Below are 13077 nucleotides of genomic sequence, written 5' to 3'. Positions count from 1 at the left end.
CGAGCCACTGCCTGCTCACTAAAGAAAAGTTTGTCACCATGGTGATTTAAAGGGACTTTTTCCTTAAAGATTGTATCTGAAATAACTTCAGTGTCACAGCAGAGACACCACAGCTGGTGTATCTGTCAGTGTTTGTACTCTCTGTACTGGAACATAAAATACAGAAGAAATTAGCAGGAAAGTAGAAATGGCTGAACTTTTCAGTTTAAACATGTTAATCTATGAAGTGCATGTGATGCAAATACAAGACATGTTAATTGTTTGACTTTAGGTGCTTTAGGTTTTCTTACTTTCTGGGTGATCATGTCTTCAGGTTGTTCTTTTAAGTTTGTTTTTTGAGCAACAATATAACCTCAAACAATTTCATGTCTCTGCTTTCACCATCAACACTGACACATCCATGCATACATGTTCTTCCACTTATACGGTTAGGGGTCATAAGGACAGTGGAGCTCATCACAGTTGCCACAGGGCAAGAGGTGAGGTACACCTGGACAGCCCAACAGTCTCTCACAGGGCAAACACAGAGAGAGTAAACTAGCTGCACTCACACCTGTGAACAAACACCACAAACACAGGAAGAACATGTGAAGGCAAAGTCCCAGACATGAAGCCACAAGCTTGTTGCAGTGAGATGACCACCCGAACCACCACACAGACAGAGCTCTCATGAAAATACAATGAAATAAGATCCTGTCACATGTTTAACTGGATCCTTTTTTACTGAAAAATAATAAAGCCAAAAATTGTGAAAAGAAAAAGAAACAGAAAACAATTCATTCAAAGGTAAATTCAGTAAATATCTCCTGCAATACATGGATTCTTCACTAGAGGGCTCTTTGTGGGGAAAAGTAAATGAGGAAGTGATGATGTTAAAGCTGAATGCAGTTTGTCTGCTGACACACTCACACAAGTCAGTTATTCCTGTTAGACAGATGTTGATTTTTAATATTCACTCATTTTTTTATGTTTTCAAAGCTCTGAGAAAAGAAAAGATGAGGTCTTTTGAAATAATCATAAATCACGTTTATGATAAGAAGTAAAAATCTACAACAGCCATGTTGTTGGCAGAAGCTGGATGTTTGTTCATGGGTTTCATTCTGTGTCTCTCAGGTAGGAATAATTTGTTTGTCCTCCTCATGATGACTGTGATGATGTTTGTGGAAGGCAGAAGTTTTAGTGTCAAACCTGCAGAAAGTTACAAAATGATTTTAGAAAACAGGAGATTCACAGTTAACAGGATTTTATTTGTTCTGCTGTTCTGAACTCTCAAGTGTATCAAAGCACCAGATTGTGATCCTTCACAGTAACATGCTGTCATCACAGATTAGCACAGAAAAGAAAGTTAGCATAAATGTTCACCATGTTTTCTAATCACATGTTGTGTTAAAGCTGTAAATTTTACATGTAAAAGCTGAACATGTAAGAGCTAATGTTGTTAGCAGATGCTAGACTTTTGTTTAAGGCTTCATGTTTTACATCTGTCTAACTATGTTTATGTTTTTGTGTGTCAATGTGGTCTATAGTGATACTTTTATAAGCTCCTTAGAAGAATAGAATTAAAACTTACATTGTATGATATATATTTACTTTATGATTTCAAATTCTTACAATATACATCATTATTCAGTGTTTAATGATAGAAAGATCAAACAGACAGTAACAGCGATAATAAATCTTTTCACCAATAAAAGTTTCTGTTAAAGGTGTAAATGGAGGAGAAACCAGGATCTGTGCTCTCAAATGTTCATCAGTGGATCTGCACTGCTCACATCAAGCTGTTGCAGGTACACTTGCTCTCAGTACTTTATTATTTTCCAAATGACATCATTGTATAAGTTGTTCTCCATCATCCTCTCAGAGCTGCAGGTAAAGGTGATTCCTGCCACAGAGGGACAGACAGTAACACTGATGTGCAGCAGCAGCTGTCCTCTGACTGAAAAGCCTGCAGCCTACATCTGGTACAAGAACAGAGAGTTTCTCTATGAGGACTGGTCTCCCTGGTACCAAGAGCTGCTCAGCAGTGAGGAAGCAGTCACATACTCCTGTGCTGTCAAAGGCTACGAGGATCTCAGAGCCCCTGAAGTCTCTGTGGGTGAGTCATGATGGACACCTCCTCATCATGTTATGAGATGTTAAACACAAACACTTTACTGTTCAGACTCTAATGAATTTACTGAAAGTTGTTGGTTTTTCTCAGATTCCATCACACAGACCTGCTTCAGTGTGACCTATGCTAAAGGGAGAATGTGTTCTTCTCAGCAGACATCAGTGGACGAGTCCTGCTCCATCACATATCCCAGAGGTGAAGCTCTGGACAAACTGCATTTTGACATTTCATTTTTATTTGTTAATTTATTTGACATGACAGAGATTAACTGGTGGAAAATGTGTTTATCATCTCCCAACAGAAATTCATGTCCAGAGGACTCCTGCTGAACACAGAGGTCACATCAGACTGACCTGTAACAGCAGCTGTTTTCTGACTGACCCTCTGATTTCCTTTGTGTGGTATGAGAACAGAAAGCCTACACTGAAGGAGGGAAAACAGATTCAGGTTACCAGCTCTCATCCAGACAGTTTGTCTTGTGCTGTTAAAGGTCTTGAGGATGTGCGCTCTGCTGACGTCTGTGAGTAAACTTATTGTCTCTCCACTTACAAAGTATTACCACCACTTCTTGCAATTATGACTAATCATCACACTGGTTTCCTGTAAAGTTCAGGATCAGTTTTAAAATGTTGGTGATCACATCACAATTCTCAGCTGCAGATCCAAAACTCTGGAATCATCTCCCTCTTCAGATCTGCTCATCTATGATACTAACAGTATTCATCTCCTGACTTCTCCTTAGCTTTTTCAGTCTCAGCCAAGAGTAACTCAGTCTGTCATTTTCCCCAGTGTATTTCTTTCTTCATTTATATATCTTTAATGTTATTATTTTATCATTAATTTTATTAATTAAATCGTTTTCTTATGATTAGTATTAGTAATTATTAGTATGATTAGAAGTGCTTTTTACTTGTTGTGCAATACTTTGGTCAACGTCTGTTATGTTTAAATGTGTGATATAAATAAACTGATTTGACTAATTAAGTTAAAATATCTCTCTTCTCTGTCTCATCTATATTTCAGGTGTTAATGATTCCTGCTGGAGTTTGAATTATGTCCACAGCAGAATCTGTGCTCTGGAAGGATCTTCAGTCAACATCTCCAGTAAATACTCACATCCTGACTACGTGCAGATACAGTCTAAATGTTGGTATAAAGTCAAGAGAGAAGCTGAACAGCTGACTGAGGATGCAGATCATGTGGAGTATGATGACAGCATGAAGAACCAACACATCCTCAGATTAAAGAAGCTGAAGAGAGATGACTCAGCAGAATACAGGTTCACCTTCACAACAGAAAATGAAGAAGTGAATCAGTCTGATTTTCCTGGAGTTACTCTGATTGTCACAGGTAATTACAGCTTGTTTGACTCACTGTTCATTGTTTAGATCCCAGTTAGTCCTGTGTGTTACCCAAATAAGCTAACAGAAACTAATCTAAGCTGGTAGTGAGGAGACTCACCCAGCTCTAACAGCCTACAGCTGCATGGCCACAACGTTGCAGCTTGATGATGAAATCCACGAGCAACTCCAGAGTTAGCTGCAGCTCTGCTCACCTATGTTTGCACTTGTTACTTTAGTGGTGAAAACAGATCCCAGGTATGTGTTAGTATAAGGACTAGAACAATCTGTGAGAACGATTTGAGAGATGCAATATTTATACACAAGTTTTCACCTTTACTGTTACTGAAAGAGTTAAAAAGAGAATGTCCACAACTTTAGACTTTAAATGTAGTCTTGGGTTGCTTTGAAGGAGAGAGAGCATCAGTGAGAAGCAGTGACTCACCACAGAATCACCAAACTTCTTCCAGGTTTCAGTCCAACACTGCAGGAATTCCAGGTCATAAATCCATTGATTATGGTTCAATTCTCTCGGGTTTCCTACTAAAAATCCACCGCAATCCAAGATGGCGCCAGTGTTCACGGCAAGCCGTCTACTCCGCTGTTGTTTGTTGTTTGTCGTCCTTCTCTCTATGTGCTGCCCTGATGTCTCCACGTTACTTGCCTACGATCGCCAAACTCTTTTGAATCTCCGGCCTTTGGACTACCAGACACAAGATTTTAAATGGAGATCTGAAAATCCTCCTCCGCTTTCGAAGGACTTTCCTGATTACCTCCGCCACTTACCATCTACCTTCTCTCAAAGGAGACGTTCACGGAGACGGGGTAAACGTGGCGGCATCCGTGTTCGTATCAAGGCCTTTTTAAAGTCCTATGTTGCGACAAATGATCGCTACTCTATAAACATCTTGTCATCTATTCCTGCCCTCCGGGACCATGCTAACCTCAGACTATTCTGTCACCGCTGGATTCGCCCCGTTGGACCTTATGGTTACCTGGACCTCCCAGCTGATCTTCCACCCGGTAGGTGCTGGGTGCGGTCCTCCAGAGGAGGTGCGAATCTCGGCAACCTTCGCCTGCTGCGGCGTTCTTCTACCAGTGACAGTGTGACCACTCTCCGTATGGCCTTGCTAAACACAAGGTCACTGGCGAATAAGACTTTTATTTTAAATGATCTTATTCTATCGTCGGGACTGGATTTTTTATTCCTGACGGAAACCTGGCTTCGCCCCGGCGAACTTTTTCCCTTCTCGGAGCTGCTCCCACCTGACTATGCCTTTATTAGCTCACCCCGGACCACTGGAAGAGGTGGAGGGCTAGCTTCAGTTTTTAAAGACAAACTTCGATATCGGCAGCTGCCACCTGTTCTGTACCCCAGTTTCGAGGTGCAGTTATTGGAATTGAACGGTGTCCCCTCCATCCTCTGCGCTGTGGTGTATCGCCCCCCGAAACATATCAAGGATTTTCTTCCAGAATTTGCTGATCTACTGGGGAGCCTTGTGCTACGTTATGACCGTATACTACTTGTTGGTGACTTCAACATTCATGTTTGCTGTGAGGACAATTCGCTAGCCAAGGATTTCCTCGCTCTTATTAGCACCCTCAATTTCACCCAGTGGGTAAGTGAACCAACTCACACTAAAGGTCATATACTTGATTTGGTACTTTCTTACGGTTTGGATATTTGCATCACGGACATAAAGGACTCTGGGATTTCTGATCACTTCCCGGTTTTGTTTAATACTGTAGTGAGCGATGTGGATTTGAACAGTGATGGTCCTGTGCGGCAAACGCGCACGATTAACTCTCAGTCAGTCGCCCACTTCATTGATGCTTTCCTTGACTCTCCCCTCTCTGATGCTAACTGTAATGGGGTTTTATCAGCTGATGGGCTTGCTAACCTCTTTTATACTACATGCGCTGACATTCTTAACTCTGTGGCACCTCTGAGGATTAAACGTGCCAAATCCTCACAACCCTGGCTAAATGATACTACTCGCGCCCTTAGGCGCGAATGTCGTCGTGCTGAAAGAAAATGGAGGAAAGACAAACTCCACGTCTCTCTGGACATCCTCCATAATTGTTTATCTAAGTATCAAAAGTCTGTTAAAGCTGCCAAATCTGCCTTTTTGTCTAGTATTATTATGACTAATAGCCACAACCCCCGAGCCCTTTTTAATACTTTTAACTCTGTGATAAACCCTTGCACTGTCACTTTTAGGGATGCCTCCCCTGCTCTTTGTGATAAATTCTTAAAGTATTTCTCTGATAAAATCTCAGCTCTAAGGGCTTCTCATCCATCTCATTTTTCATCAGTATTAGACCCAGTTCCAGCCGCTGAATGCTTGACTGTCTTTCAACAGTTTCAGCCAGTGTCTTATTCTGCTTTAAAAGATATAATTGATCATCTCAAAATCTCTGGTTCCCCGCACGATATTCTTCCTTCTCGTTTCTTTAAGGAAGCTTTATATATTATTGGTCCTTGTATCTTATCTCTGCTGAATGCATCATTGTCATCAGGTTGTGTACCGTCTGTCTTTAAGCATGCTGTTGTGCAACCTATTATGAAAAAGAAAAATCTTGACCCTAATTGTCTTGCTAACTACAGGCCGATCTCCAAACTCCCTTTTATTTCCAAAATATTGGAAAAGGTCGTTCTAAAACAACTTCAGGCATTTTTAGATGCAAATGGTATAAATGAAAAGTTTCAGTCTGGTTTTAAACCTCGCCACAGCACAGAGACAGCCTTACTTAGAGTTTTTAATGATCTTCTCTTAACTGTTGACTCTGGTTATTCCGTGGTTTTAGTTTTACTTGACTTGACTGCTGCTTTTGATATGGTTAACCACAACATTCTTCTATCAAGATTGGAACATGTTGTTGGTCTCAAAGGTACGGTTTTATCTTGGTTTAAATCCTACCTCTCAGAGAGGTCATTCTCTGTTGCTATGGGGCAACACTCCTCGGCTTCTGCCCCTATTCATTGTGGTGTGCCTCAAGGGTCCGTGCTCGGTCCTGCTCTTTTTTCTTTGTACATGTTGCCGTTGGGATTAATTTTTAGAAAATACAACATCTCCTTTCACTGTTATGCCGATGATATCCAGATTTATTCACCTTTGAAATCCGATGTGTCTGCTTCTTTGCAACCTCTGTTCAACTGTTTGCATGAAGTAAAAATTTGGTTATCACATAATTTTCTTACATTAAACGAGAATAAGACCGAAATCATAGTCTTTGGTAGTCACACCCCGCTAGACCAGTTGACTGATGCCCTAGGCCCTCTCGCTAGCCATCTCTCGCCCACTGTAAGAAACCTCGGAGTATTCCTGGATGGCTCTTTTAAACTTGAGAAACAGGTGTCCACTGTGGTGAAAAACAGCTTTTACCAGTTGCGTCAGATTTCCAAAGCAAAGTCGTTCCTTCCTTTAAAGGAACTTGAAAAGCTTGTTCACGCATTTATCACATCCAGATTGGACTACTGTAACTCCCTCTACTCGGGCCTCCAACACTCTTCTCTTTATCGGCTTCAGTTAATTCAAAATGCAGCTGCGCGTCTTTTAACAGGTACACGAATCCATGAACACATAACTCCTATTTTAGCCAAACTACATTGGCTCCCTGTTAAATATCGCATAGATTTTAAAATTCTTTTGTTCACTTTTCAAATTCTGAATAATTTAGCGCCCACCTATCTCTCTGACCTACTTCACCTATATAATCCCAACAGAGCGCTTAGATCATCCAATCACTTGCTCCTTGCACAACCTAGGTCTCGAATGAAGTCGAGAGGAGACCGGGCCTTTGCGATCATGGCACCTAGACTGTGGAATAACCTCCCTGTACATATTCGTATGGCCGAGTCTATCCAGTCTTTTAGATCTCGTCTTAAAACTTATCTGTTTACTTTGGCCTTTGATTCTAACTAGTTGGCTGATTTTAGCTTATTGTGTTGTTACCTATTGTTTGTTGTCCTATTTTATTGTTTGTTTTAATTGTCTTGTGTTTTGACTGACTGTGAAGCACTATGGTCAACACTGTTGTTTTAATATGTGCTATATAAATAAACTTTGATTTGATTTGATTTGATAAAAATGTCCTCCAGTAATGTCACAGCTGTCACACGTACAGTAAGATTTGTACATTTCTGGCCCTCTGAACATTTACTGTCAGTAGGTTCATTTTGGGTTACAAACCAGTTTGAAGCACCATCATTCATCTATTTCTCATATATGTAAACTGGTCAAGGAGACACAACCTGATCCATGATGGAGTCATCAGACCTTTCAGGATGTTTATACAGACTGATGCAATTTTATTTCCTCACTCAGTCAGTGATGAAAGTCTTTTTTTAGTCTACAAATTCTTCTGTTTCAGTCCATACATGGTTATCAGTCCCCAGATAGACAGAAAGAACAGACAGACAAATGTTAAGTTATGTGAGCAATTAAATCTGTCATCTCCTACATAGAGTTAAAGCTCTTTATGTTATCATGTACAATAAAATCTTTACTAAATTATGTAATTATTTAGTAAATATTTAGTATTAGTATTTAGCAATTATTAAAGTAAAAGAAAACAATATTCTCTCAGTCACTTTGTAACATTGACGCTGAACACCAACCTGCTGTTTATAAGAAACACTTAACATAAAATATCTCTTACAGTTACTGACAAGTTTAAGTGTTTTTCAGAGCTGAGAGTGAAGATGAGTCCTTCTGCAGTGGTGACAGAGGGTCAGAGAGTCACACTGACCTGCAGTACCAGCTGTCCTCTGACTGACAACACAAACTACATTTGGTACTTGAACAGTCGACCTCTGACCCCGAGAGAGAACCAGAACAAACATCTGATCCTAGACCCAGTCAGCAGGGAGGATGCAGGAAGCTACTCCTGTGCTGTGAAAACCAACAAAGATATCAGCTCTGCTCCAAAGACTCTCACTGTCCAAAGTATCACAGGAACATGGACACCAGCAGCTGCAGGAGTTTCTGCAGCTCTGCTGCTTTTAATACTTCTCACTGTCTGCTGGTGTGTTGGGTGAGGATGAAGACTGTTTCCTCTCTCAGATCAATGAGATTCAATTTAGAATTTACACACTAACCTGACACCACCTGTTCATGTTTGTATTCACTATTTTCATGAACCAGAAGAAAGAGGAAATCTCACCAACCTTCAAGAAATGAAAATTTGGATGATTTGGAGGTGACAAAAAATAAAGTACAGTTTTAGTAAAACACAAAACATCAGTGTCATTCTACACTCTTACATAAGAGTCATTTTTTAAGACATGATAAGTTTATTATTCATTATTTAAATCAGATCATTGTTCTTTCTTGTTTTTTGTCTTCTTTTAGTTTTTCTTCTGCTGACTCAGAAATGTTATGTAACACATGTTTTAGGTCCTGTACTCTACAGCAACAAATAACAGACCAGTCAGCCTTTTTAAAAGCTTCATGACAGTTTGTTAAAATGTCAGAGCAAATTATTTAAACAGACTCACTCACATAGTTTAACTCATATTGAAGATCTATGAATATAAGTTTGAATCTACTATGTTGGGCTAATTCTACCATCCAGCTGAGCTCTTAGTTGAAGGATCTGCAATCATTTATTCATTATTGTAAAAATAACAATGATCATTATCATCACTGTAAATGTAACTTCTCTGTTTCTTTGTAATCATTTGAACTTTGGTCCCCAGTATGACGACATCGCAGCTCATCGAGGAGAGCAGGACCTGAACTACCAAAGACTCCACGTCTACAAGAATGAATCAGATTCTCTCTACTCCACGATTCCTCCATCTCAGCCCCAAGAACAACATCACATCCACTACAATCCTGAGTATGTCTGAAATATTAATTACACTGTAAATGAGGGCTATACTGTTACAGTACTGTAGATTATTACAGACTGGGCTTTAATAACCTGAATACAATCAAAGTGGATTATAGAGTTCATTACTTTGTATTTTGAATATAGAGGGCTGTGAGCTCCTTTCTAGATTCAGTGGATCAAATAAGGAAATTGTTTTTGTTTTTGTCTTATATTTCACATAGTCAGTCATTTTTTTGTGAACTAGATCAAAGAGGACTTGCAGACAGTCTCCAAGAAGAACCTCAGACAACAAAGAGCAGGTACAAACTGGAGTCAAACAAAAACATCTCCTCATCTGTCGTGTTTGTCTTCACCTGAAATAATCAAAAAAGTCTTCAGCTTTTTCAGTTTTACTCACAAACTCTACCTGATGATTTTCTTTCTTATAGTTTTTATTTGATTATATACAGTTACACCATGAACATCATGTGACAGGGACACACTACTATTATATTTTGAGATACTACAAATGCCACACATCGACAATCATTAGACTGATATCAGGCTTACATTTTATTTTTGGACATTGAACAGTCATGAAGTTTAGCCCTGACTGTACACAGATTTCACTCTGATTTGAACTACACCAAAAAGCCATGTAGTATAATTTATGTTCATAAACTAGGAAATAATTCCCTGAAACGGCCACTAAAAAGCTTTTTTACTACATGTTTAACACAGACTTTTATCAGATGAACTCTACAAAGTGATATTTTATGATGCTCTGATAGGAGCGTCAGCTAAAGGTTTAGTTTAATATAAATGTATAATAACTGTCTCGTCTCCTCAGATGAACCCTGAAAGTATCTCAGCTCAGTCAACAGAGCAGGATGATCATCACTACAGCAGACTGCACTTCAGTGAGAAGCACACAGCTGATCTCTACTCCACCATCGAGCCACTGCCTGCTCACTAAAGAAGAGTTCGTTACCATGGTGATTTAAAGGAACATTTTGCGGAGAGTTTGTGTCTGAAATAACTTCAGTGTCACAGCAGAGACACCACAGCTGGTGTGTCTGTCAGTGGGTTTCACACTTTGTACTAAAACAGACAACACAGGAGAATAACTAACAGAAATATAGAAATACTTCAGCTTCACTTTAAAGAGGTCTAATGAAAATAGGAGACATGCTAATGATATTACTTTGTGAGCTTTGGTTTGTTTTACTTTCTGGGTGCTCTGCAGCTTTGACTGTAAAATTATTAACTCTGTTTCTGACACAACGTAAAACATCAAAGTCATCACGTCTGCAGGTTTAACTTCTGTCAAGTGTTGATTTTTTAAACCTCAAAATAACAACTAAACCACACGTCTCTGTTCTCACTGTGAACACTGACAGCAGCTTCTTACATTACATTATATGTAATGTACATTTAATTGCATTACATTTAATAATTTCCTATGTGTATTTTGTAAAAACTAACCAATAAAAAGACAAAATGCAGCAAAGAAGAAAACAAATTCTAAGGAACATTTAATATGATGTCAGTGCATCGATTCTCCACTAAAGGGCTCTGCTTCGTGGGAAAGACATATGAGGAAGTGATGCTTTTAATGCTGAAAGCAGTTTGTCTGCAGACACACTCACACAGGCCACTTCTTAACCAAACAAAACAAAACAAAACATTCCTCTGAAAATGGCATAAGGGCTGAAATGTAAACAAGTAATAGAAGCAACTTCATAACAGATTTTCAATGCTGGGTGACTTTTTTTTTTTTTAGACATCATTAGCATTGTGAAAAGATTTTGTTTATTATTCAAATATGCTTTGCTTGTAACTGTGTAAACTCTGAATGACGATTCACCCTGATAAACATGAAGCCTTGCCTATGCTTATCAAATGCCTGTGAAGACAAGTTCCTGTGTAAAGAGGAACGGAAAATGCCACTTAAGCAGATGTTTAGTATAGTATGGACAGAATGTTTAGTAAGATATACATTTGTCAGTTAAGCAATATATTCTGAGAACAGGCGGAGACTGCCTCCGTCTGCTGTGTAACCTACATGCCTATATAACCTGCAATAAAGAAGAGTACTGTGTGACTCTCATTAGAGACGTTCACCCCATGTACATGTGATTGATTATATTGTCTCACTGTGTCTCTGTTTTACTTTGGCAGCCTTCTATTTGGGAGATTTCCTCCAACAAGCATAAAATAAATACCAGAGTCTTTATAGCCAATCATCAAACTCACCAGCTTTTTTTAACTAACTGTGGGATCTTCTAAAAGTTAACTTTATGTATAACACACATTTGTGCTCCACAATAAAGTTTTTTGAACTCTTTTCTTTCCTCTTCCACCGTTCTGTTGTGGAACTCTTCCAAACACGTTAATTCAAGATTCTTTCTCTTTACGTCTACAATGCTAACTTGCTAGCATAATGTGGCAAACTAGCTCTGAACTGATTGATACTGTAATGAAAATATTATTTTTGTTTGCATTTTTTTCTAATCAATTAGTGTCATAATTAAATTGCCTGGATAAATTGGTTGAGTGAGTTAACTTTGATTCCCCCCAAAATAGAAGAAGCACAATAAAAATACCTCTAAACGTCTCAGTTAGCATGTTAAACGTCTAAAGTCCAGACCTCAAACTGAAATGCTGTGATGGGGCCGTGATAGAGCTGTACATAAACAAATGCCCTCGATCCTCAGTGAGCTCAAATAATGTTGCAAAGGAGAGTGGGCCAATATTCCTTCACATCAATGTGAAAGACTGTTAAACCAAACACAAGTTATTAAAGTAAAAGAATGTGTCGGCCCTGCGTCAGATTGGTGACAAGTCCGGGGTGCACCCTGCCTCTTTCCCTATGTTATGGATAGGCTCCAGCTCTCAGCAGAAGGGGATGGATGGAAGTGAAGGAATTAAGTCCGACTCTCAAGACTACCATGACCTGAATGACTGAGATCCACAGACAACATTTAAACCCACTGCTGTTTTACTGTTTCATGAGCAAAATGTAAATTGGGACAAAGAAAGGAAAGGAATCAATTTGTGAATTAAAAGTCACAAAACCTGAAAAGGCAGATTTTTGAGAACCAGTTCAAATGTGTTTCATGTTCAGAAGAAAATACTTTTATTTCATTGTGTTTGTTTGTTGATCTACAAAGACAAAGAAAAAAAAAACTAAAATATGTTTAAGGATGAAATTTATTGTTTCACTTTTAATCCAAAATATTTGTTACATGTTCATGAATATAAAGTCTTATTGATATTCTATCCTGAAACTATCCTGGATTTTTGATGAAGATATTTTTGACTTCACAGGAAATTGAGCTGCACTGTTTGTTTGTTTGTTTGTTTTCTTTATTAGAGTCTTTGGAACAATTTTGCTCTACAGTTTTGCTGGCATGTTGAGCAAAGCCTGATATAATGATGACTTTGTAATGTGTGAAAGAGACTTTAAGAGAGATATGCACATAGATAAAGCACTGTTTTTGAGGCCTCCTCTTATTTAGTATGAGACAGAGCCTGAGAGCGATTATCTCAAGATTAAGGTTGATGTGTTGTACAGTCTCTATGTGTCCACAGCCTGGTCATTGAGTCTGAAATTTACAAAAATGATGCATTAATTAAAAAAACTAAAATATGTGGCAAAGCACAGAAAGCAGTTGTAACATATGCAATACACACGATGTTTGTGTTCACAAGTAATGTTTTTGTTTGACTGCTCAGCATACAGGAAGCAGTCCATTCCGGTCCAGCGCGCCTCCCGCTCAACTCTGCCGTCACTATATAGACAAACAG

At 38.9% G+C, this 13077-nt stretch overlaps 1 protein-coding gene across 2 annotated transcripts; it reads left to right on the top strand.

Annotated features, from left to right (window-relative positions):
• The first annotated feature begins 809 nt into the window (after window positions 1-809).
• Window positions 810-10733, top strand: LOC109202680 (uncharacterized). Of its 2 annotated transcripts, none has more exons than XM_019360598.2 (11): window positions 810-1113; window positions 1695-1787; window positions 1862-2095; window positions 2201-2305; window positions 2412-2630; window positions 3134-3460; window positions 8142-8487; window positions 8598-8652; window positions 9152-9294; window positions 9533-9587; window positions 10118-10733. In XM_019360598.2, exons 1-11 carry the CDS (start codon window positions 1059-1061, stop codon window positions 10241-10243), a joined length of 1758 nt encoding a protein of 585 aa, XP_019216143.1. In that variant the 5' UTR covers window positions 810-1058; the 3' UTR covers window positions 10244-10733. The 2 variants fall into 2 exon arrangements, with proteins under 2 accessions (XP_019216143.1, XP_019216144.1); XM_019360599.2 differs by having other exon boundaries at window positions 1707-1787; window positions 10118-10729.
• The last annotated feature ends 2344 nt before the right edge of the window (window positions 10734-13077 follow it).

The sequence above is a fragment of the Oreochromis niloticus genome, linkage group LG6 (genome assembly GCF_001858045.2).
Source record: "Oreochromis niloticus isolate F11D_XX linkage group LG6, O_niloticus_UMD_NMBU, whole genome shotgun sequence".
Lineage (NCBI taxonomy): Eukaryota > Metazoa > Chordata > Actinopteri > Cichliformes > Cichlidae > Oreochromis > Oreochromis niloticus.
This window is presented reverse-complemented; position numbering and strand designations above follow the sequence as displayed.